At 36.3% G+C, this 27,410-nt stretch overlaps 2 protein-coding genes across 3 annotated transcripts in view; one reads left to right on the top strand and one right to left on the bottom strand.

The window, feature by feature from the left end:
• The window catches only part of LOC126978152 (lipase 1-like), a 30,172-nt gene extending 12,366 nt beyond the window's left edge, over nucleotides 1–17,806 (bottom strand). Inside the window, exon 1 of the mRNA XM_050826904.1 lies at nucleotides 17,660–17,806. Within this exon, the coding sequence (XP_050682861.1) occupies nucleotides 17,660–17,749 (90 nt within the window). The 5' untranslated portion in view covers nucleotides 17,750–17,806. The remainder of the gene's footprint in view (nucleotides 1–17,659) is intronic.
• Nucleotides 1–27,410, top strand: part of LOC126978088 (protein cramped) — a 79,482-nt gene that overhangs the window by 17,286 nt on the left and 34,786 nt on the right. The window contains exons 3-5 of one of the 2 annotated variants that reach the window (XM_050826807.1): nucleotides 20,975–21,113; nucleotides 26,482–26,784; nucleotides 27,166–27,369. In XM_050826807.1, coding sequence (XP_050682764.1) covers nucleotides 20,996–21,113; nucleotides 26,482–26,784; nucleotides 27,166–27,369 — 625 coding nt within the window. In that variant the 5' untranslated portion in view covers nucleotides 20,975–20,995. Of the gene's footprint in view, nucleotides 1–20,912; nucleotides 21,114–26,481; nucleotides 26,785–27,165; nucleotides 27,370–27,410 lie in introns of both variants that reach the window. The other variant, XM_050826806.1, reaches the window with a different exon arrangement.

The raw sequence follows: 27,410 nt of genomic DNA, 5'->3' as shown, positions 1-27,410 counted from the left end.
TAAAAGTAAACAGGTGACGATTTTTGTGAACGTATATTAAGTGTTATCTGTTCATAGACGCCTGTCTTTTATTGCGCTCACTAATGAGTTATGATCCATAAAAGTAGAATGACTGCGCAAATTTTTAAAGCTGATGTGTATGAAAGTGTTTGGAAAGGTCCACCTAGATGTATGAAAAAGGGCGAGGAAGCACGAACAAAAGAACTTGTATAAAAGGGTTGATACACGTTGAAAAAGCCTGGGCAGTATTTTAGGATCTTGGCAAATATAGTTCGCCAATAAGCGGGGGACGGGTGTGTCCTGTACCTACATATTTATTTATTTATTAAAGCCTATTACAATATTAAAACTATTACTAATTTATTTACAATATTTTTATGTATCATCCCACTGCTGGGCAAAGGCCTCCATCTTCTTTTTCCATTGGTCCTTATCGTATATTGTGCGTCACCACATCACTCCTTCGTAATTTACTAGGTCGTCTCTCCATCTAATACCAGGTCTACCTCTTCTTCTTTTGGCGTCTAATGGGTACCAGTTTGTTGGTATACTGCTCCATCTTTCGTTACTGGCCCTTGATATATGGCCTGCCCATATGACGTATACTTCTAATGTAATTCTATCATATAAGACTTTCTGGCACGCGTCCTAACTTGTGGAAGTATCGAATCATTTACACCTAAAGCACGCTTGAATTCTTACGGATTCTGTGGACGAGTTGATCCAATCTCATTAAGTTACATGATGTTCCTAACAGCTGTGACATGATGTATTTTTTAATTTTGTTATTTATTAAGGACACTCAACGAGTTACAACTAATCATTATTAAACTAAACAAAATGAGGTACTTCCATATTATTGTTAAGTTGTAGACCCACTTAGAGATTGCCACAGCTTGCAAAAGAGATAAAAAGGCATAAAAGGCATTTATTTTCTCAAAATTGAGTCATTTCTTATACTACTAGATACTACTACCGCTTCGGAAACAAATGGCGCTCTGAGAGAGAAGAAGCGGCGCAAGAAACTCTCCCAGCATTCTTTTTTTGCGCTCTTTTCAATAAAAATATACAATATTGTACAGTCATTTCTATCGCTATAAAATAATCACAATCTAGTCCCAGGCTGTCCGATCATTTAAATATTCAGCAGTGGAGTAATAGGACTTACGACAGAGCCATTTTTTTTGTAAAACATTTAAATTTATTTATAGATAATACCTGAACAGTGGCTGGGACTTTATTATAGAATTGTATACATTTACCCTTAAAGCTATTATGTATCTTATGAAGCCTACTAGAATAAGTTACAAGCAATCCCTTATTTCTAGTGTTATAATAATGAAAATCACTATTAAGAGCAAAAAGGTGACGATTTTTGTCACACACGCTGATACTATTTAGAAGCAGAAGAAAATGAAGAGGGTCAAGATATTATAAGATCCAACAAGCTGTAACAGTCAATTAGCTGGTTCTAGTACAATGAACAAGTAACACACGATAAGAGCTAATTTAAAAAATAAAATAAAAGCTAGTCCAAAGAAGGAGACGAATAAAACGATTAGGCGAACAGCTGATGCAGACAGAAAAAAACATAGGTAATATTATCGTCAAACAGTTTGAAACAATCTTTTCCCGGATTATTGAAGTCGATGTTTTAACACTTGATTGTCTTGTTCCAAACTTACCTCATATGAATATGATCACTGTACATTATAGAAGAAGATGAAGTGAATTAATCTAAGAAATTTATTGCCTCCGACAAATTATAAGGGCTAAAAGGCATAAAAAGGCATTTATTTTCTCAAAATTGATTCCTTTAGAATTCTTTTTGATGTCATTTCTAATAAATACTAGATACCACTACCGCTTCGGAAACACATGGCGCTCTGAGAGAGAAGAAGCGGCGCAAGAAACTCTCCCAGCATTCTTTTTTTGCGCTCTTTTCAATAAAAATATACAATATTGTACAGTCATTTATATCGCTATAAAATAATCACAATCTAGTCCCAGTCTGTCCGATCATTTAGATATTCAGCAGTGGAGTTATAGGATTTACGACACAGCCAGGCTTCGGGGTAAGTTGGACATTGGTGACGTTTTTTTGACTATGTATTATAAGCATTCGTATTATTGATAAATATTTTTGTTGAATGCGGGCACTTACCTAAGCCCCTAATTATGGTTAAGAGACCCCGCAAACTGCAGACTTTTGATCGGCAGATAGTTTGGTTGTTTTCTTAATCGGTATAAAGATGTATGAGAGTGCGCACATTATAACGATTCGGTATTGGCCGACAAAAAAGTTTGATGGGCTACACGATTGCCTTCAAACTGAACCGTCAGCAAACTATCGGCCGACTGTTTAATCAGTACAGCGCTCTTCTAGGCGCGCACACCATCTATTGTTTAGTCGGCCAGACTCATCAATAGCCGATTTAAAACTAATAGCGAATCGTCCCTAAAACTGTCGGCCAATAGTTGTCTAGTATGCGCACTCATCACAGACCCAACTGTTTAGTCGGGCCAGTGTGCGCACTTAACAGCCGAACTCAACCAAACTATCGGCCGATCGAAAGTCTGCAGTTTAGAACCGGATCATCAATTTAAGAATGTCGTTAGTGGCTATCATCGCCTTTGCCTCTCATCGGATGACGCTGGTACGAACTCCGCCCTTTGCGTGTGTTTTCGTTTTTTCCAAATTCGTATGTAAGAAATTTCGACGCTCTTACGGTGAAAGAAAAAAGTATGTGGAATACTTACACATACTTGCGAAAAAATTCCAAGAGCTTAAAGGCTTGAGCGTTTTCATGCAAATTATTCGCACAGTAGACGCTAAATTGCAGCAATTACCCTGTGAATACCTTTATTTATATTTTATTATATATCTAATACATAAAATTCTCATGTCGCGGTGTTTATAGTTAAGACTCTTTCGAAATGGCTTGACCGATTCTCATGAAATTTTGAGTGCATATTGGGTAGGTCTGAGGACATCTATTTTTCATCCCCCTAAATGTTAAGGGTGGTCCACGCCTTATTTTTTATTTTATTTTATTTTATTGACATTTTTTTTAAATTTGTTTGATTATGAGTCAGCATTAAAAAATACGTACAACTTCAAATTTTCACCCATCTACGATCAACAGTTACTTTTGTATCGCGATTTTAATACCGGCAATACAGCGTTTGCTGGGTCAGCTAGTTTTAATATAATTATTATTAAATTTTAACCTTGGGAATGATAAAATCCCTGTTCAGCTCCTCGCTTTCGCATTAATGTATTTGGCATTGGTAAAATAAATTCCTGATGACTATCTGCACATTCCAACTGGTGCGTTAAATTGTTTACGTAAATCATCTACGGAAACCGTTATTTTTGGTGAATTTTCTAGATCATAATGCTTAATAAGTAATAACTACTTTCCGTTTGTTAGTTATATGTTTATCAAATCAAATAAAATCGCATTCAAATGTGTTTAGCCGTTACTGAGCTTATAGTGTAGAAACGAATAGGAAAAAGAATTAAGAAGTATTTTTTCGCCTCGCTTACATTAGTATAAATTAGTTTATTGACAAAAATGTTACAAACACTGCTTACGCTTTCATTCATGTATAGATATTAAAGAAAATAAATTATAACTATACTAGCTGCCCCGACAGACGTTGTTCTGTAGATAATAAAAAAAAAACTGTTTTATAGGAATTTGCCAATAATATTTCAAAACATGAAGAATTATTTCGTAAAATATGCTCCCTGTTGTTATAATGAAATTGTTTCATAGCAGAACTGTCAAACCGTGCGTCAATAAATTCTCTCACTGAAAATATATACAAAACAAATATTGGAAATAAAAATAATTTTGGGTCCCAAATCGAAATAAAAATTAATGCTCTCTCTCAAGTTGGACTAAACTGCACTCCATGAAGTAATTAATTCCCATTAAAATCCGTTCCTTACTATAGGAGTTCACTGGAAACATACATCAGGACACTGGTTTTATAATATATATGAAGATATTTATGTTATGTCATGAGAGATACAATCTCTGATGATGGGCAGAAATAATGACAGGAATGCACAAATATCTATGGAGTGGAAAAACCTGCTTCGAATGACACAAAATGGAACGAAGTACGCTGAGCTGACGGCCAGGCTCCAGCAGTGATGGGTCATATGGAGAGAGAGATTTGATTTGGCGAATTCCTGCTGCCGAATTCCACCTTCGCACGACACACAAATTAGAATATCATCCCCAACATCTGGATGTGTGGGCGGTCCTCCACAGTGCGTATTTCAAGGAACTTTCTTCTACTAGAACTACTACTAGAATGTGGGCGGCGTTGATCACTTAACACCAGATGATGCTCATTTACCATAAAAAAGTTATATTTATATATATATATATATATGACTAGCTGACCCGGCAAACGTTGTTTTGCCATATAAAGTATAATTCACGCGATAGTTTTATAAGTAATAAAATATTGCCTATATTATAGCCTGTACAACACTTTGTTCTATTGTCAATAGTTTTTGCAGCGCACGCAAAAAACGTCGCTTCCGAACATCCTCTTTGGTACAAGCATCAAGCGTCAACTATATACTGGTATTATACACTGTCAAAATAATTAGAAGACTTTAAGAGCCACTTTAATAACAATTGTTATCAATCGATATTGTATCTGCATTTCGATATGCCAATTCAGGCTGTGATTCCTCTGGCGATGCAGGAAAATGTGGTGGTGGCGGTGATCACTTAACATCATATAGGTTGTACGTTCGTTTGTCTTCCTCTTCCATAAACCTTCAAACCCTTAAAATACTGAAAACCTATTCTGTCACACTCATACAAACTAAAATCGATATGTCAGCTCATATATGGATTAATAAGAAATATGAAAAAATATTCGGTATTTTGATTATTGCAATACCAAATGCAGGAAATTGATTGAAATATATTATTAGCTCGGCTCGCCGATTTAGAATTAGGTTTAAATATAGACATTGGCATTTGACCGTTGAACGTATCACCTTCGAATTTAAAAGACATTGATCAAATCAAAGGAATTTTAATTAAAATACACGGTCTTCTTATATCGTATTTATTGTTTACTAGCTGACCTTTTGACAGACGTTGTTGTGTCAAAAGATCAAAATATGATGTTACTTCACTGACCTGCATAAATACAACTGGACAGGCTGTTCCATATGTTTGACAGCAAATTTTTTGTGCCTATTTGAAGCGCCACTCGCGAGCGTCCAAAGATCTAATTTTGACGTACAATACAAATGGTTGCGAAGGAACGTGCTCTGAAATATTTTTGCATTTTGAAATAATTTCGTTCGTTTTCCGTGTTATTTATGCTTCATGAATCAACGTAATAAAAGTACACATTTTTAAGCTATTGCATAGCTTCTATCGCGGGCCTTGAGCGTGGAGACCGAATCCAGAAATTCCGTAACGAAAAAAAACCTAACACCCCCCATTGTTTTTTGTAAATAGTTTCCCACCCTCTATCGAGGTTTGCTGACGTTGTCATCACTAGTTTTAGTACTGCAGACTCTCGCTACATGGCCAAGAGCGCCAAAATGGAGAATATCAAACAGGCACTAAAGAATCTTCACAGCCGCCAGTCCAGTGGTATATAGTAGAGGTCAGTGTGTTACTTACATCATACTTTTTTCTTTCGGGCATAATGCAGTCTAAATCGTTTTAGTGTAATCTTATTTAATTAGTTAAAAATAAAACAAAAACTTATTTCTGAGTGATCATAACCTTCAACTACCTTTCCTTGTTTGGAATGAGCAAGACGGTGCGGGGGGAGGGTCGTAATTATAATGTGATGTAAAATTTTAACAAAAAAGCAACTGACTTCAAAAACACTATTTCAAAACAATAGATATAATATGCACCAAAAAGTATAAAAAAATAATTGCGTATTTTTATACAATCTAATTCATTAATCTAATTCTAGTAACGATTATTGTTGTTTTTGGAATTGTAGTAACATAAGACAATATCTTCTCCAACTATGATCGCCTGGTGCCAAAACACTGTATAATGCTTCCTATCTCATTTTCTCCCACGTTAATCTTATGAATTTATGTGTCTGTCTCTTTTTACTGTCTCGCTTTTTCGTTTCATCGAGTTTCAAATCACACCGATAATAAAGATGTTTTTACTTTAAAAAGTAAGAAGACTCACCTAAAACCTGTGGAATTTGAGTTTTTTTTATCTACACCCATGCTTTAAATCCTCTATTAAAGATTCTGAAACAATTAGCTTATTGCCAATATTAAAATACCCAATGTTCTAATAACTATTACATCATCCAAACGAGTGTTACAATGTCGTACTGAATTTCATAACAACACTCCTATGTTTTTTTTCGATCCCTTCATGCGCAAAAAGTTTCAACAGACAGCCACATTCTTATTGCTCGATGCGTGGTGTCTGTATGAATTTCAAAAAAAGAACATTTACGTTTACGCGCGTTCCACACTACCAGAACGTCGCGCGCCGTAAAAAAATAGTAGTTAGATATTCGAAACCCCGCCGTTTTTCTTCGATATTTTTATTGTTTTGTTTACAAAAAATGAGCGATTCATTTTAAACGCTGCAAAAGAACATTATATTCGAGTGAATTTTAATTATTGCACTATACAAAATGTTCATGACTACGAAAATAAATAATTGTTTCATTAATTATACTTAGTTTATTTGCATATAATCAGTAATGAATGATATTAGGTTACTACTAGGACTGGTGTTTTAATGTTAGCAGTAAGCTAACTGTTCCTGAATCTTTTAGAAGATTCATATTCTGGGTGTAGATAAAGTTTTGTATGCAACTGTTGATAATTAGGTATTAAAACACCCTTATTACACAACAGTTGCATAAATAACTATTATATTTCTTAATTTAATTTTATTATTGCATGGTTTTTATATAAGTTAAATCTTTTCTCGTATGGGCTGTTATAATATCATTATTATGTGTACGTTACTACCTCCTCCAACCGATTATTTTACATATGACGTATGCCAATGAAGTTTCACAATAGTTAATGACAAGCATTAATCATTGAAAAAAAAATACTCCATGGAGGCTGTTTTTTCTTTTCAATAGTGAAGCGACTCGCTCCAAGGCCCCGATAATCCCTATTTACCTACTAATATTATAAATGTGTATGTAAGTTTGTTTGTTACGCGTTCACGCCTAAACCACCGAACCGATTTTGTGATAAAATTTAGTACAGAGATACACTAGAGCTTGGAAAAGCACATAGGCTTTGGGAAAAAATGGAGGGTTTCAAATAGGGGATGGCAGTTTGTATTTAGGTACTTGATAAGAAATAATTTATAAACATTTGTTTGAATATTTTTGAAACTTTGACCTACATGGGGATGAAATAGGAGATTAAAGTTCACAGCGATATTATTAAAGAGACTGTCCACAATGACAAGGGATATGCGCTGTATCAAAGAAGAGCGAAAAGAGCTCTTTCTATGTGTTTTATTTGAAAAGTATTCTAAAAGATAAAAAATAACTTTTCAACGCGGACGAAGTCTTGGGTAAAAGCTAGTAATATTGTATAAAAAGATATTCGATATTTATCAATAGATTATATTGTAGCAATGATTAATGAAAATTTTTTTCCTTGATAAAAACCTTTGTAACAAAAATATTATAATTTTATTTAAAATATAAATATTGACAGAAGTAAATATCTCATACATATTTCAAGTTTAACTATAATATGATGTATGCCATTTTCACACCAGTATGTTTGAATAATATGTGTACAAAAAGTTGTGCAGAATTAAGAGATACAGTGTTTTAAGAAAGATCTTCGTAAAATATGTCGATATTTTGGGTGTCGATAATTTAGGAATCGCATATCTACCAGAAAAGGACACCACTAATTGATTAGTTCTCGAGGTTGGACGGAGTATAATTATCAGTCTAACACCAATTTGCTTGTCAGCTTTATGCTATAAATCGGGTATAATAATTTATAATCTATCCCGGGTTCGAATCCCGGTAGGTGCAAGCATTTATATGATGAATATGGATGTTTGTTTCCGAGTCATGGATGTTAATATGAATTTATGTATGTTTAAGTAAGTATATTGTATTAAATATATCATTGTCTTGTAACCCATAACACAGGCTATATATGCTTAACTTGGGGCAAGATAATTTGTGTAAAAAGTGTGTCAATATTATTATTATTATATTATAAATAAATACATGATTGGATTTGATCCGGCCGAACCCTCACAGGGACCATAATCGAAATTATTTTATTTATTGGTCTGCCAGCGATTTTACATAAAAATATTTGTTAAGCTATTTACAATTTTTTAATTACATTAAAATCATTTAAAATGTAAACACTGCTTGCTAATTTCCCTTATCATTAATTAATAAATGTAAAAGTGAGTTAAAAACTAGAAACCAGAGATAAAAAAATGTATAAAATTATTTAAGATTCTGCAATAACTAATTGAGAATTTTTTAAGGGATAGTTAGGAAAACAAATAATAAGGGTTTTAATTACAACTAAATATAACAAAAATTTAAATCTAAGCTAAATAAATATATTATAATGTTATAAACGTTGTATTGCCGATATTAAAATCGCGATACAAAAGTAACTGTTGATCGTAGATGGGTGAAAATTAGAAGTTGTGTGTATTTTTTAATGTTGACTTACAATCAATCAAAATAAAAAAAAATGTCAAAAAAATAAAAAATAAATCCACCCTTAAAATTTAGGGGGATGAAAAATAGATGGTGTCCGATTCTCAGACCTACCCAATATGCACTCAAAATTTCATGAGAATCAAGCCGTTTCGGGGGAGTTCAATGTTGAACACCATGACACGAGAATTTTATAATATATTAGATAAAATAAACTTAAATTGAAATATGTTATGTAATAACTAACATGACAATGAAATCTATCTCAGTCATGATTGGCTGATTAAATTGCTGATAATTAATTTACGAATAGTGTTAAGGCAATCAATTATTTCAATATCCATCGCACAAAATTATTTTTACACGCTTTTTATTATCTTCACCTGTGTGTATCTTTTTTGGAACCGACACATTTAGGGGTGATTTTAACGCACTTAAAAGGGCCAGATTTTGATAAAACTTCGTAGATTTATCGACGACTAATAACAATACATTTACAATCTAATATATAAAATTATCATGTCGTTGTGTTTGTAGTTAAACTCCTTCGAAACGGCTTGACCGATTCTCATGAAGTTTTGAGTGTGAGGTAGGTCTGAGAATCGGACAACATCTATTTTTCATCCCCCTAAATGTTAAGGGTGGTCCATGCCAATTTTTTTTTATTTTTTTTTAAATTTGTTTGATTATGAGTCAGCATTAAAAAATACAAATTTTCACCCATCTACGTTCAACAGTTAATTTTGTATCGCGATTTTAGTATCGGCAATACAAACGTTTGCTGGGTCAGCTAGTAGTTTGATAAAATTATTCCATTTTTCAATTTGCAAAATAAGATTTATATAACTGTCATCGATCGTCTATAAGGCAGGAATTGATGTTAATTTTAAATTTCAAAATAAATTTTCAATTATTTAGTTCGATTTTCTATAAAAAGCGTGTTTTTTAGTTTTTTTTTTATAACTACTATTTATTGTTACCAGATTTTGTGATCGGATTGGACATGTATGTCCCATTTTTCATCGCACAAAATCTGGTAATAATAATAGTTTTGTGCGATGGACGATGAAATGACATCGAATATGGTGCGGTACTGGGGACCTACTCCTAATATCGATATTCGATATATCGTGGCATTAGTCGTGTCGAATCCTACTCTTAGTTACATCGTATTCAATGTCGAAACGATGATTGAACGAACGAAACATTTTTCGATATTATCGGGCCTAACTCTACTCTTAGTTGAAAATGCCAGAGACGAATATTCGAATTTGACTAATAATCAAACGGTACTTTTACGATAATCTCAACGACACCTTCTAGGCTGTCGTTGCTATTATCGTTTCAAGTTATATAGATATATTTGCCAAATAATTACATATGATTTACTATTCAACGGGATTTTTTTACTATTTAAGCCATTTTGTTGATCATTATGCGTAGAAAGTAATGCAAATGGCTGCCTGAGAAATAGGCAGTCGACGAGAAGGGTTGAGTTACTTTTGTTTACATTTTATTATCCGCCAGTTTTGTATTATTTATTCAATTTTAAATGGTCATATTATATTCGTTACATAATTTTTGAATATTTACATTTTGTGTAAATGATACCAAATTGGTGGTGCAAAGTCTGGCATGGTCCTTAGCGCCTAAACTATGTTTTGACTTTTGACACACACAACAGCGAGATAGCACAGATAATAATTAGTTTTTCAAGGTTTGCGCATAATTCATTCACGCTAACATCGTAAAAAAAATTAAATATAAGTCTATGGTTACGATGTTGTTATGATAAACGATATGGAATACGAACATTTGTTAGAGTAGGGTAGGTGCGATATATTCGGTGTATTATCGTATCATTCCGAATATATCGCTGTCGATTTTGCGAGTAGACCTCCTGGAGCGCGTGCGATGGTTCGGTCGGACCAAATCCGACCATGTCTTTAGGCTATTAGCAAAGAATATGCAATAGTATAAGTACAGAAGTCTCACTCCGCAAAATCAATTCAACAAAAAGGGACTCTTGCGGCCATACAATAAGGTGTAATTCAGATAGCACATCGCTATTAACCTACGTTTTAATACACCTAGAAGTTGCCTCTCTTTCTATCGCGTGAATCTTACCTCTTCTGACAGCATTAGGGTTGTTTTCCTTACTTTAGTATAGTCAAGGTCAAATAAATTTTATTCAAATAGGCTTTACTTAAGCGCTTTTGAATCCTTACTACAAATTCTTTTATATTACTAAATCTACCATATGTTCGGAAAAAGTAGAGCTCGTGAGACGAACATACAAGAAACTCAAAGGCCAACTCTTTTCAATCAATAGAGTATTTTAAAATGGCTGTAATATATAAAACAAATTAGTTTGTAAGGCGCTGCATCCAATATAATAATTGTGTTAGTTATAAGTGTTTTAATTACCAAATATTTAATAAAAACGAATATAGAATAAGCTATATAATTGTAAAGTATCCTTTATTGGACGCATCAACCTTTAGAGCTTGAATTCATTTTTTGTGTAAGGATGCTTAAGGTCAAGATGCTTTTATAAGGTCAAATTCTAAAAATAGCTCAGTTTTTTGATGTGAAAACTTCTTTAGCGGCGTTGAGCACTTTTCTTGGGATGGGTATAAAATGTTAAACTCGCGTCAGGACACTTTAAACGGCTAGATTTCGATCAAACAATTATTATTATTTCCAATATTTGTTTTGTATGGATATGTTTTCTATGAGAGAATTGACGCACGGTTTGACAGTTCTGCTGTGAAACAATTTCATTTGAACAACGGGGTACAGAGGTTCTTTTACGAAATAATTCTTGACGTTATAATATATTCTTGACAAATTCATAAAATACATTATTTTATTTATTATATATAGAACAATGTCTGTCGGGTCAGCTAGTTTTAAATAAATATTATTTCGCTGTCAAACCTAAATGTAGGTTTGACAGGGAAATAATTAATTACCATCTACAACTAACGAGTTGTAGATGGTAATGTATGCGGTGAAAGGCCACGACATAGTCAAACTTATAGGCCGACCGTTTATCTGAGTCCTCGGCTGCGGGGTACAGGGGCGCGGGGGTATGACGACAAAGGGGACTGAGACAGGTGCGGGCGGCGGGAGAATTTTTGTAATCGCTCATTTCGCTAAGCGCCCCCTAGGAAATAAATAGGTAGCTATTATGAATGGTATTATCATAATAATGATAATTACTTTAAATTATATTGTTTTAGCGTATTTAGGAAGCTTAAAAATTTTTTTTGGATCGCAATGACCTTTAATATGCATTACTTTTTATGTTTATCCACTTTTGAATGATCAGACGGACCGGTGAAGTAGGTGACTAATAAACCTCGCGCGTGCGTCACTGTGCGCTCGTGAGTCCCTATTGGATAGCCTCTCTGTAGAGGCCGCACCGCGTACTTACGATTTCGATACCTACACGGGGAGTAAGACAGGCCTGCTATTATAAATATCTTAATATACATATATATTTCTTTTGTGCGTCTGTTGTAACTGAACTCTTCCTGAACGGCTGGACTGATTTTAATGAACTTTCTGTGTGTCTTCGGGTGGATTCGAGAATAGTTTAAATTCACAATTGAACTACCTCCTAAACGGCTGGACCGATTTTGATGATTATTTTGTGTGTTCCAGTGAATTTGAGATTGGTTTAGATTCTCAATTCCGTCCATATAATATAATTCTCCTGCTCATGTGTATATTAGTGAACTCCTCGTAACGGCTGGACCGATTTTTCAAATATAAGACGTGTGTACAGAACATCGTCTGTCGGGTCCACTAGTGAATTATAGTCAACAAATTCAAGAACGTTTTAATTATTGATAAAGCTCCTAAATATATGAATAATTGCTCATCTGATTTTGAATAACGTCTAGAAAAATATATCGAATGTTTGTATGTAATTACAGCACATAAGAAATTGTTATTAACAAATTAAGATGAAAAAAATAGCATTTTGGTTTTGTTACTATTCAAAAACTATTAATATTTAAGGAATTTTGCAAAAAGATCCTTATGCCCAGAATTCGGTGGTATGCCGTACCCTTAGTTGCTATAAGAAACATTTCTTACCAACAGATGTATTCATACATAATAAAAACTCTTTCAAAAACGAAATTTGTTGATTTGATAACGACTTAAGACATACACTCAATTGAGAGCTAGATTCTCCCCCCGTGAAGAAATGCCTTGCGGCGATTCCATGGGGACTAGGGAGATAGAAGAAGAGGCGGTTTTTTAGGCTGTATTGGTCTTCAAACCGAGCCTGAAATTCGTAATCAATACGATGACGATCTTATGATAGATACTGTTGTCCAGGTTTTCACTATACTGTATCCTATCCTATATGTATCCTATCCTTGTAGGACTAGAAATGTAAGGACTTTCTTTGTTCCAACTTCTCGCTTGTGGACATCACATAATGCACCAGTTAATAGATTATCTCGGTCATATAATGACTTAGCAAATATCAATAACTGTATTGATATTATTTCTAATAGTCTGTGCAGTTTTCGACGCCTAGTTTTAGACACTCTGCGCCTGTTAGAGCTTTAGCTTATCTTTATGTGCTCCATATTTATGTTTTTTGAAATATGTATCAGTTTCGCTTTATTGTATGTTATACTTATAATATGTAGGATATAATTTTAGTTTGTGTGTTTTAAAAATATGTTTATTTTATCTCAGTTAACAAGTTACATGCATTTTCCTAAGTCGTGATAGTAACATAAAATTATTTATTGTTTTATATAACTCTACATTTATTTAAGTTAAATATCACGTGTTACAATCATAAGTGTTTCCATTTAATTGACGTATATGTTAATAATGATTTACTTATACTGGCGTTATTTTGTAATTATTAATACATGTATGTTGTATGGGAACCAATAAATAAATAAAAAAAATAAAATAAAAGGATTTTCCCCTCGGAAAAAAAACACATACACTCACACATACAAAATCTTTATAATATGTATAAGTTATTTTTTTTATTTTGATTTTATAGTTTAATTGAGCATTAAATGTTATACCATTCTTAAATAGTGTGAACCTGTAATTGGCAGTCGGCCATCGCATAGTATCTTTGTAATTAGTTTAATTTTTGTAAGTAATAATAAAAAAATAAAAAAAAGAGGGGGGAGTCCTTCCAATAAAAAAGTTCTGACTCCCGGATCTCTATTCTCTATTAGGTTTTTATTATATACACACCTAGATTAAGGATTGGTCTCCGCTGCCCTCCAACTATCTAGTTGTAGGCGTAGTCGGAAAGTACGGCAACTAAATACTACGCCTAAGTCTCGAATAATGTGTGACGTTGACGAGCCACATGTTCTGTTAAACTTTGCTAATAATTGAAACTAAAATGGCGGGTTGCGTAGTAAAACTTTGTAAAAATAATACTACAAGAAATTTATTTATTTACAAGTAGGTACAATAACAGATAACAAGATAAAACTATCATCTAATAACTAGTACAGCATATTTTTATGATCCTGAGATCCAATTAAAATTGTACACATCATTAACCAAATACAGTAAAAAAAAATAAAAAATTAATAAGTGGACACAATAGTAATTACAGTATAAAGAAATTTAGTTAAACATTAAATTATTTTAGATAAACTAGAAAGTTTTATAAAGAGTATTTTTTAAAATGTCTACATTTGTAAAGAATATATCAAAATCAGCACACACTTCGTTAAATTCTCTACAAATTCTCATAATCGGGTTGTTATGCGATACATTATTATTTGAGGAATTGATCGAAAATAAACATGGAATACGCACAGATCGTGTTGGAACTTTAAATTTTATCAAACTTAATAGATGACTATCCATAAAACCATTCGCAATGTTATGTAAGACGCACATAACGCAATAAGAAAGACACTGGGATCACATATCATCAGTAAGGATTTTCTATTTTATTAATCTAATATATAAAATTCTCGTGTGTATGGTGTTAAACTTTGAACTCCTCCGAAAGGGCTTGACCGATTCTCATGAAATTTTGAGTGCATCTTGGGTAGGTCTGAGAATCGGACAACATCTATTTTTCATCCCCCTAAATGTTAAGGGTGGTCTACACGAATTTTTTTTTAATTATTTTGACATTTTTTTAAATATGTTTGATTATACGTCAGCATTAAAAAATACATACAACTTCAAATTTTCACCCATCTACGATCAACAGTTACTTTTGTATCGCGATTTTACTATCGGCAATACAACGTTCGCTGGGTCAGCTAGTTTTAATGTAAAATAACACGAAGCGTATGTTACAAAATTTGAATGATGGCATCATTCAAATTTTGTAACATAAGTTGAGTGTCAAGATGCCACGTACACAAGCATGTAATTGTTACCGTAATAAAAAATATATTTTTCTTAGGTAGTGCGGTACTAACAGACCAAAGACCAATCCTAAATCTTTGTATATACACTTAATAATTTATACAAAAATTTATAGACGATGCAGGATCCGAACCTGCGCCTCTCAGGTTACGTACCAGCGCGCTACCAACTAAGCCAACCGTCTGCATGCCATACATTTCGGTACAATTTAAATTTGTATATTTAATCCCAGAAGTGATCCTCTGGTATTGCAGGAGCGTGTGGGGGGCGGTGATCACTTAACACCAGGTGACCCATACGCTCGTTTGTCCTCCTCTTCCATACAAAAAAAAGTAACATCGTGGAGCGGCCCAGCGGGCAAGATAAGCCGAGGGATGTCCTAACCAGATGGGAAGTCGACCTCAGGCGGACAGCTGGCCCAAACTGGATAGAGAAGTCTAGACAAAGTGGTGATTGCACATAGATTTCATAGAGCGTCCTACGGAAAATATAGCTATGTCATGTGTATAAAAATATGTAATAAACTCTCTCTAAGTTTACGCGCATTACTGTACTGTCCAACGATTTAAGAAGGATCCTTTGACATGGCTTGTAGATAAATGTTTTTATTCCATAAATGAAATGTTGACACATTAGATTAAATTAAATTGAATTTAAAAAAATATATTAAATATAGTCTTTAAATAATGACATCTAAAAATAATCTAATCTAATATATAAAATTCTCGTGTCACGGTGTGCGGGACCGAACTCCTCCGAAACGGCTTGACCGATTTTCATGAAATTTTGAGTGCATATTGGGTAGGTCTGAGAATCGGACAACATCAACAAAAATACATACAACTTCAAGTTTCACCCATCTACGATCAACAGTTACTTTTGTATCGCGATTTTAATATCGGCAATACAACGTTTGCTGGGTCAGCTAGTATAATATAAAATTCTCGTGTCATGGTGTTAAACTTTGAATTCCTCCGAAACGGCTTGACCGATTCTCATGAACTTTTGAGTGCATATTGGGTAGAACTGAGAATCGGACAACATGTATTTTTCATCCCCCTAAATGTTTTTTTTTATAATTTTGTGACATTTTTTTTTAAATTTGTTTGATTATGAGTCAGCATTAAAAATACATACAACTTCAAATTTTCACCCATCTACGATCAACAGTTACTTTTGTATCGCGATTTTAATATCGGCAATACAACGTTTGCTGGGTCAGCTAGTAATACATATAATTTAAATTGACGTAGGTGCTTAAAATTTAGAGTTTATTAATGTTAAATCAATTATAATAATAATAAGAATTTTAAAATGTCATGAAAAAAAAATATATATAAATGAATCGCTGTTCGTTAGTCTCGCTAAAACTCTAGAACGGCTGAACCGATTTGGCTAATTTTGGTCTTGAATTATTTGTGGAAGTCCAGAGAAGGTTTAAAAGGTGAATAAATAGGAAAATGCTGCTAAATTAAATAAAAACAACAAATTTGTTTTTCCTTTGATGTACCATACATAATTTCTATGAGACAATTTATTGACGCACGGTTTGACAGTAATTCTGCTGTGAAACAATTTCATTACGACAGCAGGGTGCATATTTTACGAAGTAATTTTTGATGTTATGATTGACAAATTCATATAAAAACATTATTTTATTTATTATATACAGAACAACGTCTGTCGGGTCATCTAGTACTTAATAATAATTTTACATGCAAGAAAAGGCTGATTACATTGATATCTACCTTAAAATTGAATAAAATACAATTTACACCTATTGTTACATGTTTTCTGCCAAAATAAAGGATTTACGATTTATGAATCCGGGGTTCTCGCTAACTAAATCTACTTCCAACATTTAAAAATCTTTGTAAAAGCAAGAAATAAATAGCTTATTTATTTATTTATTTGATGAAAATCTTAATGCACTCTTTTTGCATCTTAATTTGTTAGTAACAATTACAGTTTACTAATGATTCTAAATCGAATGAGCCAACATCATATTTTAAGGAGCTTTCTCACGAATTAACACGTTTTTGAAACTTGTAAACTAGACCACTTTATCAATATTTAATTTTAGAAATATCGCCATATAATAAATATAATAAAAAAAAAATAGTTTTGCCGAGAAAATTACTGGAAGTCTGACTACAAGTTTAATGTTTATATTATGCCTTCGTCTTAGCAAAACCTTTTTATGATGAAAGCGGTTTAGTAATTTGAAGTTTTCGAGCCATCGAAATGAAAATATTCCCACGATTATTTGAAATTAATATGTTTAAAATAAACTTTTACCAGTGGGACCTTTGCACAGGAAGCCGGCTAGATTATGGGTACCACAATGGCGCCTATTTCTGCTGTGAAGCAGTCTGAAGGTCTTAAGGGCGCCGTAGCTAGTGAAATTATTGGGCAAATGAGACTTAACATCTTATGTCTCAAGGTGACGATCACAATTGTAGTGCCGCTCAGAATTTTGGGGTTTTTCAAGAATCAATTACCATCAGCTGAACGTCCTGCTCGTCTCGTTCCTTATCATAACAAAAAAAAAACATACCACAGTGGCATTCGACATGTCAAGAACTTCGACGCTTCTTACGAACAAACACACAGTCACAAGCACAGCCAACATAATGTATGCGCACATCTACTTGTGTCGTACGGACAGACAAGTGAAGCGATCGGTAACACGCGTTTGTATGAAGCCGATAACAGCGATGTTAGATCTATGTAGTTGGTACACATATAAATAGTCAGAGGCTGATGCATCGCTTCGTTTTGATTAGCATAAACATTCGTTGTGTAGTTAAATCCCAGGTTATAAGTATAATAAGAAAGAGGCAAGAAGGCGAACACAAAATTTAAATATGAACTATACATAGAATGTCGAGAAAGAGTGGTCGTGGTTGCATGTTGAGACTGTAGGTACGCACAAGACGTATCTGTGGTGGATGATGCAGCCCTCGCAATCCACCTCCACTCGCCGCGATCTTCAGCGTTACGGGAACATTGGACTATGGACTATGACAGCCTTTATCAGGTCTGTCCAACTCGTAGGTGACCGACCTCGTGACCGCTTGCCTTCCACTCGTCCTTTGACGACGAGGCGTTCCATGGAGTTTTGGTTTCGTGTAACGTGCCCAAAGTACTTGAGGATTCGTATTTGTGCAGTCGACGATAATCTCTCCTTCACCTTGAGTTCTTCCAATATAATAGGTATAACATATATATTTAAGTGTATTACTGTAATATGTAGCTCCCCCATTCCGCGCACCCTCACTGCCCTCAACGCTGCTGGAAGCCTTTCCTGACTTTGACTTAAGTGCGGATGCATGGAAGGAAGTCTTGAATGTTTGCCTGAGGTTCAGTGAGACACTTTGACTACATTTACGATGTTACAAATAGGAATTATTATTGTTATTATCATTTTATTATTATTTTTCTGCTATTATTATTAATTAATTGTTATATTTGACTATTCCATTATGTTATTTTTTTAAGACGACGATTGACAACGGTTGAGGCGACTTTGATTCGTGTGTTGTATCAACATCTGTGTATATTTAAAATTTTCTTATTACTTTTGAAGTTATTTTTATTGTTAATTAATTTTATGTTATTTTTAATTTTATTTGTAAACAATATTATATTCTGTGTTAATAAGTGTAATAGGCCGTTCTTGTTAACAATAAATAAATTTAATAATATAAATATTAAATAAAATAATATTACTTACAAATATTATTTTTAATCTTAATTTTTGAGCACTAATATTCTAAAGTGTAGATACCGCAATATTGTTAAAAATCAGCGAAACACGTGGTTTAGAATACATTGTAATATAATTCTTAGTACTCATTATCTACGCATGTGTTTGTGTTTCTGTTTGTGTTTTTCTAATAAAATAAATAAATAAAAGTGGTTCACAAGGAAAATATAGAACAAGCCTTGTACGATAATAATAAAGATAAAAAGCGGCCAAGTGCGAGTCGGACTCGCCCATGAAGGGGTTCCGTAGTTAAAGTTCTTGTAGTTCGTTGTAACTTTGATCGATGTTTTAATAATAGTGTAAGTATTTTAAATTAAAAGAAACTACGGACTAGATCTTGTTTAAAACAACTTTCGGTGGAAGTTTGCATGGTAAATGTAGGTATATCATATATTTTTTTTAGTTTTATTATTCTCTTATTTTAGAAGTAACAGGGGGGAACACTCGTTTTACCACTCTGGAAGTGTCTCTCGCGGAAACTATTCAGATTAGAAAATAATAATATTAGAAAACTCAATATCATTTTTGAAGACCTATTCATAGATACCTGACACGTCTGGGTTTGATGAAAAAACCTTTTGAGTTTCAGTTCTAACGATGGGGAACCCGCAAAATTTATTGCTGTTTTTTCTATTTTTGTGTGAAAATCTTCATGCGGTTGACAGAATACATCTACTTACCAAGTTTCAACAGTATAGTTCTTATAGTTTCGGAAAAAAGTGGCTGTGACATACGGACGGACAGACAGACAGGACAGGGTTCCGATTTTTGCCATAAGGCTACGGAACCCTAAAAAGGACAAAATATACGGATAACCTGAAATTACCGCAGTTGTGCATACTCACTTGCAGCATCATTGCAATCGCAGTACTGTTACCGGCCTTTTAGTAGGTAAGGGCAAAAAGTATGTAAATACTTCGTAATAATAGGCAGGTCTCTCTGAGTAAAAATTGAATTTTAGTTTAGTATGAAACGTGCAGTGATTAAAAGTCATAAAAGGCATTTGTTTTCTCAAAATTGATTCCTTTAGAAATCTTTTTGATGTCATTTTTTATATACTAGATACTACTACCGCTTCGGAAACAAATGGCGCTTTGAGAGAGAAGAAGAGGCGCAAGAAACTGTCCCAGCATTTTTTTTTGCGCTTTTTTTAATCAAATATACTGTATTGCATTGTCGTTGCTACTGCTATAAAATAATCATAATATTATATATAATAAAATAGAAAATTAATTGAAGTAGGCGTTACTTTGCGGAGACCCATAATTATACAAATGTTTTGAGTTTTCCTTAGTGTTAATTCCGCCAAACTCGTCAAACAACTGACAAACAAACAACAGAGTCTTGTGCCAGAGTTTGGCGAGTCAACATGTCTTGATACCTCGTGTAGAGGCGAAACACGTGTCGAATTGTTTTAAGACAAATATTGCCATCTCTGGTCTGGCGCACCCCAGTATCAGCTCGATCCATTTGACCGCGTGCAACGCAGAGCAGCTCGAATTGTCGGGGACCCAGTGCTCTGCGAACGGATCACTTGGCGTTGCGTAGAGACGTCGCTTCATTGTGTGTCTTCTACCGCATTTATCACGGGGAGTGTTCCGAAGAGCTGTTTAACCTGATTCCTGCCGCCGCATTGCACCTTCGCACGACACGCCACAAGTTGTGGCGGTCCTCCACAGTGCGGTTTTCAAGGAGCTTTCTTCCTCGTACTACAACGCTGTGGAATGAGCTTCCTTGTGCGGTGTTTCCGGGACGATACGACATGGGTACCTTCAAAAACAGCGTGTACACCTTCCTGAAAGGCCGGCAACGCTCTTGTGATTTCTCTGGTGTTGCAAGAGAATTAGGGCGGTGGTGATCACTTAACACCAGGTGACCCGTACGCTCGTTTGTCCTCCTATTCCATAAAAAAAAAAGGAAAAGTCAAAACATTTGGATTAGATATAATATTTTTACAGCTTTAGATTCATCATCACTATATGTGGTGATTGTGGTGAAAACTACGAAATTATTCTTTATTTTTGTAACATATTGTTTTTAGATTATCAGGCGAACCTTCCGATGGATTTCCGGAAAGTGATAATGTTATAATGTATGCATCAGCTGGCTGCTAGAGATTCAGCCATGTCGCCTGATGAAGAGAGTTCAGAGCTCCTGGGATCTCTCACCACACAGCAGCAGCAGAGGACCAGCGCGAGGGTAATCAAGAAGCTGCGACTGGAGTCACCGGCAGACAAGAGGGGTTATCTTTTTTGAATTTTTTTATTTATGAAAATGAGGTCGAGACGAGCAGGGCGTCCAGCTGATGGTAATTGATACGCCCTTGCACATAACATTGTAGTGACGCAAAGGATTCTTGAAAAACTCCAAAAATTCTGAGCAGCACTTAAACTGCGCTCGTCACCTTGAGACATAAGATGTCAAGTCTCATTTGCCCAGTAATTTCACTAGCTACGGCGCACTTCAGACCGAAACACAGTAATACTTACATATTACTGCTTCACTGCAGAAATAGGCGCTGTTGTGGTACCCATAATCTAGCCGGCATCCTGTGCAAAGGAGCCTCCCACTGGTATATAATACTTCCTTTGTCGCTTTTAGCAAATTAGGTTGTATATTTATCGCTTAAGAAACTTGGGCATACCTATTTAATATATATCTACTAACACTAGAATCCACATATTTTACTATCTTATACATAACATTTTTTGCTTCAAACTATCCTTGGTAACAATTATTACAATATGAATATAATATATATCTATATATATAAAAATGAATTGCTGTTCGTTAGTCTCGCTAAAACTCGAAAAAGGCTGGACCGATTTGCCTAATTTTGGTCTTGAATTATTTGTGGAGAGAAGGTTTAAAAGGTGAAAAAAATAGGAAAATGCTACTAAATTAAATAAAAACAACAAATTTGTTTTTCCTTTGGTGTGTCCATACATAATTACTATGAGAGAATTTATTGACGCACTGTTTGACAGTTCTGCTGTGAAACAATTTCATTACGACAGCAGGGTGCATATTTTACGAAGTAATTTTTGATGTTATGATAATATATTATTGACAAATTCATATAAAAATATAATTTTATTTATTATATACAGGACAACGTCTATCGGGTCAGCTAGTCTGTAATATCTATTAACGTAAATCAAACATTGGCAAAGATAAACAATTTGTTATGTTTTTAAAGTTATAACCCTCACTTCTAGGATTAACACAGAAATAAAATTTGAAAAACAAAATTTTATGAACGATGCGGGATTCGAATCCACGACCTTCGGCGGTCCGTGCCGGTGGTCTATCAACTGTAAAGAAGATTCTGTAGATGAAGCCACAACCTGAGAGTTGAACAAAGCAAACAGAATTGAACGGTTAGCTCAGTTGGTTAGAGCACCGGCTCGGAACGCCGGAGGTCGTGGGTTCAAATCCCGCATCGTACATAAAATTTTGTTTTTCAAATTTTATTTGTGTATTGGCAAAGATATTAAAAAAAGCATCGAGCAAAGTGTTATCGTCATGAACGTATATAATATAACAAGTCTCATTGAGTTCGTGATCTTCATTACACCGTGCAAAAAATATACGACAATTACTTTACTTTAATGCAGAAATTACACAATTACTGTTAAAAAATTGTTATTGTTAATTAGCAAAAATTAGAAACACCGACTTGTTTGCGTCCTAGAAATAACGTAGACTTTCATGTGTCGTCGTCGATTTATTATCAAACTAGCTGACCCGGCAAACGTTGTTTTGCCATATAAAGTATAATTCACGCGATAGTTTTATAAGTAATTAAATATTGCCTATATTATAGCCTGTACATCATTTTGTTCTATTGTCAATAGTTTTTGCAGCGCACGCAGAAATAGGTTTTCGATTTTACACCTTGTGTTACAAAATAGCAATTTTATTACAGATCCCTAATTTTGAAAAAAAAAAAAACATATAGCCTTCCTCGATAAATGGACTACCCAACACTGAAAGAATCATTCAAATCGGACCAGTAGTTCCAGAAATTAGCCCGTTCAAACAAACAAACAAACACTGCAGCTTTATATATTAGTATAGATAATGTAAATATCACCAATAGTGGTGGCGAAAGAGAATTCCAGCGCTGAGCCCTCAACGCTGGCACTTCTTCTCCTAATAGTCTGGGATATTGACTCCCAGGTATCTGATATCTTAGGTCTCCATGGGAGTTCTTCCGACATTAGCTTCAAGGGCACATCAGCTGTGTGTTAACGGTGATGAACGCCTGCGTTTTCGCAACGTAAACAACCAGCCTCCACTTCTTCAACTTTTAACTCTCGTAAAAATAAACAACACTGTAACATTTTTTTTTTTTTTTTTTTGTGCCCAGACAAAGGGAAAGGGACTCACGTAAGAACCTAAGTGCCTACCCACTAAACACCACCTGAGGTTGGCTTTGGGCATTGTGCCCTCTAAGCCTTCATCGTAGGCGACCATCTCTCGGGGAAGAGAGGCGCAAGCGGCACTCCCTAGGGAGTGTTCGAACATGCTGAAGTGTTCGAATGCACAGAAGGTGCTGTCTAATAGAGACTTGGCGACATCAGAAGGATGATCACAAACGGGAGGTGAGGCTAGATGTATCTGGTACCTGTCAATCCAGGTCAGACGAAAGATTGAGAGAGGAGAAATTTAAAAATAGTGATTTGGTTAGATCGAGTGATTCGCCCCTAGGCTTCACTCGTACCGCACTATGTGGTAAGCGTTAAGCGCTTTGGGAATTACAAGGAGGCCACCAAATGGTGGTGCTCCGCCAGCGCAAAGAGGCGCTCCTTGGAGGACTTAGCCGTCCTGAGTTTCCGTGCCAGGACGGATATTTCTTGGATGTCGACTTCGCCTAGTGAGGCGTAAATCTCTTCCAGGTCTTTCAGGATGCTTTGCACCTGTGATTGAGCCTGGGGAGGTAGTGCCCGCCTGGGGCCACTGAAGGTGGCCGGGGCGGGGCGGGAGTAGACATTGAATGCCTGAGAGGGAGGGGCTGATTGTCTCCATGAGGTGGAGAGTTGGGGCCCGACAGTTTTATTCCTCATATGAGGAAAGTGGGATTGGGTGAGGTTAGAGGCCAGAGGTGGCCTTTGTTTTGGCGGCCTGGAAGTCTGCTTATTAGCAGCCTTCGGGGCGGAACGAGGGGCACAAGGGCATCCGCGATAATTCGCAGTATGGCCCTCCTGCCCGCAGAGCACGCATGCGGGAGGTGTTACCTCGTCGCGAGTGCGTTTGCACTCTTTGGTGCTATGGGGTTCGAGGCACTTGACGCACCTGGGAGGAGCAGAGCAGTTTGCCGCTGCGTGGCCATACATCTGGCAGCGGTGACATTGACCGGGGAACCCCCGCTTGTGTGGGGCTTCCACACGTATGTTGGAGAGCCCACATACGGTGAACTCTCCTTTGAAGAGTTCCCTGGCTTCAGGGACGTTAGTTTGAATGACTAACGCTAACGGGTATTTCTTCCCGGTGCGGCTGTACATTTTATGTACAGCCTCGACCGGAAAGCCTTTCTTGACAAGGTCCTCCTGTATGAGCTCATTAGAGAGCTCGTACGGGAGGCCTCGGAGGACAGCCTTGACCTTGCGCTCTTCCGGGAGCGCATAGGTGTGGTAAGGCACGTTGTTACGCGAGAGGAGGAGGAGGAGGTTGCGAAAGTCGTCCGTGGTCGGTACGACTATGCGTATTGCCTCACCTGTGTTTGAGGCACGGGTGTATCGCACCTTGTGATCGGTGCAAAGTTGGGCTATATATGTCCACTTTGCCTTATCACGGAGAAAGATAGGCGGTGGAGGCTTGTTGCTAGGGTGGACGGGCGAGCGTGTCGCCGGTTGGCAAGAGGAGGGGACCGAGTCCGGGGGTAAACTAATGTCGAGGGACATTAATGGAACTGGGTGGGAAGAGGAGGTTGAAACCTTGTCAGACGCGACGCGTTTGGCCTGACGCTTCTTTCTGGACTGAACCAGTTGGAATGAATCGTCTGAGGGATGATAGGGACGGAGAGAGGTGTCGAGTACGGAACCAGTGAGAGTTCCGTTATCTGATTCCTCCGAGGAGGAATGGACTGGCCGCTTGCGGCCGCAGGAGGCGGAGTCGGAGAACTCCATGTCCTCGGAAGTAGCTTTGTGAGCGGAGGGCTCATCAGGGGACGCGGGGGAGTCAGCAAGGGGCCGACTTTGAGAGTTAATCGCGGTGGAGATGAAGATATCGAGAAGCGTCTGGTCGACGTGGATATTTGCAGCTTTAAGTAAAGCCGCAATCTGGATTAAAAGGGCGTTGCGAGGGTCCGCTGATGGAGCCATACTGATGGAGAAGCCTCCCCGCCGAGGGCAGGGAGCAATGGGGGTTGGAAGTGGCGCGGCTATCCCTAATGGTTATAGCCGCGAACCGTCACCCTTGGGAAAGCCCAAGTGCAATGGGATCGGGTCGTCCGGTTTCTCTCAGGTCAGGAGGCCTGAGAAACGCACCGGGTCAACGTTAGCCGAGTTAGTTGTCACCGTTAGGTATCCTTCAGCTCAACCGCGATGGCACGCAACTCACTTACTACAATAAAAATTGCTGTAACCAAGCTGCGGGCCGGAACGAATTCGACGTAGCCAGTCGAACTTGGCGTAGCGTATACCTCGTACCACACGTAGCGGAGCTGCGTAGCGTAGCACTGGGCGTAGCGTGGCGGCGTAGCGGAGCGTGGGCACAGGCGCGTGAAGTAGTGTGCTCGGCGCGGGGGCCGAGACAAGAAATGACGACGACTGTAACATTCCAGAATTATTAATTTAAACCCACCTCACTCCTTGCCTCTCACCTCACCGCCTCTCCTCTACTCACCTCACACTTCACACCGATACACCTCTCAGACACTTGCTGCTCACTTCACTTGACTAGTTACAATATTATTATTTTGTTGTCAATTTCTCTTACGGCACTCTTCAAACCGAACTCACTTCTCCATCTGCCGGTTGATAAAAGGAGCCACAGCATTTAAAACTAATACTGTACTAAATTGACGTTAATTTAAATTAAAAATTTCCATGGCGTCATGGTTTGAGGAACACTTTAAAGTAGAATATAGCATTAAGGCGACACTAAATGCCAGCGCCCTTGAGCGATATGAGTTCACGGCTGCCGGCCCGCCATCTATGTAACAAAGCCAATATTTTCAAATTCTTGCGTGGAAAACAGTTAATATGCGTACAATCCTTGTTATTCACTACTAATCTGAATAAATGAACCTACACAAAAAAGTACAAGCTATAAGAATAACTTTTCTGAGAGAAGTACCAAAAAAATGCGTCACGCCATGCCAAAAAACTTGTTTAACTTCAAAGAAAAGTGGTAGTTCAAAAAGGCTCGGCAGTGTTAAGTATAACCAACAGCAAGCATTAGCAACCTACAAATAAGACTTAAGGATATGTGTAACAGGATTATGTAGTGTTCATAGCTCGAAATGCTATACTTTCACCAAAAAAACTTGTCTAAAAACACCATGTTTGCGTGTTTTCTGCTTACTCTTCGCCTTAAGGTTATCCTGCTATGAAAAACTTGTAATATACTGCTACTACGAAAAATTTTAAAAATTACTATTACAGAAACAACGGAATGCCTCCCTTCGGATTGTACCCAAGTTAACAGCAAGGAGGACAAAGACCCATTAAAATTCCCGACGGTGAAGCAGCGAATGCCCAAGGCTCTCTGGTCTGCGGACGAGAAAAGTCTGTTCTTTGAGGCTCTCAACGAGTACGGGAAGGATTTCGATGCGATCACGGCGTATATATGTGCGAAGATGAAGAAGAAGGGAATGATTGACGGCAATTTGAAGACGAAGACGCAAGTTAGCCATTTTTATTATAGAACTTGGCATAAGTTGTCCAAGCATGTGCGATTTGATGAAAGTAAGTAGATTTTTAATCGATGGTTAGTTAAAGGCTTGATATAGTAACTGATCTGCAAAAAGGTTCTATTTATACAATGAGTCGCTTGTTCCATTTTGTTATTTAAACTTTTTTTGTATTTATTTGTAAACGAGAAATTATAATTCTAATAAAACACTTTTTATAGGATTACAAAGCGTGTTTTTAAATTAGATTTTCGCGTAATAGTTACTATTTATTTATTTATTTTATTTTATTAGGACTGGCCCCCTTTAAAAAGTGTTTTATTTAAATGTGTAACACTTGCGTTTATTTAAGAAAAAATATAACCCCTAAAAGGATTAGATAAGCATTAAAATAAACCATGTACTGTTTTCAAGCTTTTATGGATATTCCTCTCAGATGTGAAGAAGGTAGCGCAAGAATTGTACGCATTGATAAACTACGGCGAACTTCGACGCAAATTGGAGTCTGTGAGCGAAAAGACGTGCGCGCGGCTGGGTGAGATGGTGCGAAGTGGAAGTATGGCGGTGCGAGCGAGAGGGAAGACTCTGCGCGTGCGCACGCCTATGTGCAGGGCACTGCGCCGTCTCAATCAGATTACGGGTAAATTTCTAACATTATGATAATAGAAAATATACAAAATA

The sequence above is a fragment of the Leptidea sinapis genome, chromosome 47 (assembly GCF_905404315.1).
Source record: "Leptidea sinapis chromosome 47, ilLepSina1.1, whole genome shotgun sequence".
Taxonomy (NCBI): domain Eukaryota; kingdom Metazoa; phylum Arthropoda; class Insecta; order Lepidoptera; family Pieridae; genus Leptidea; species Leptidea sinapis.
This window is presented reverse-complemented; position numbering and strand designations above follow the sequence as displayed.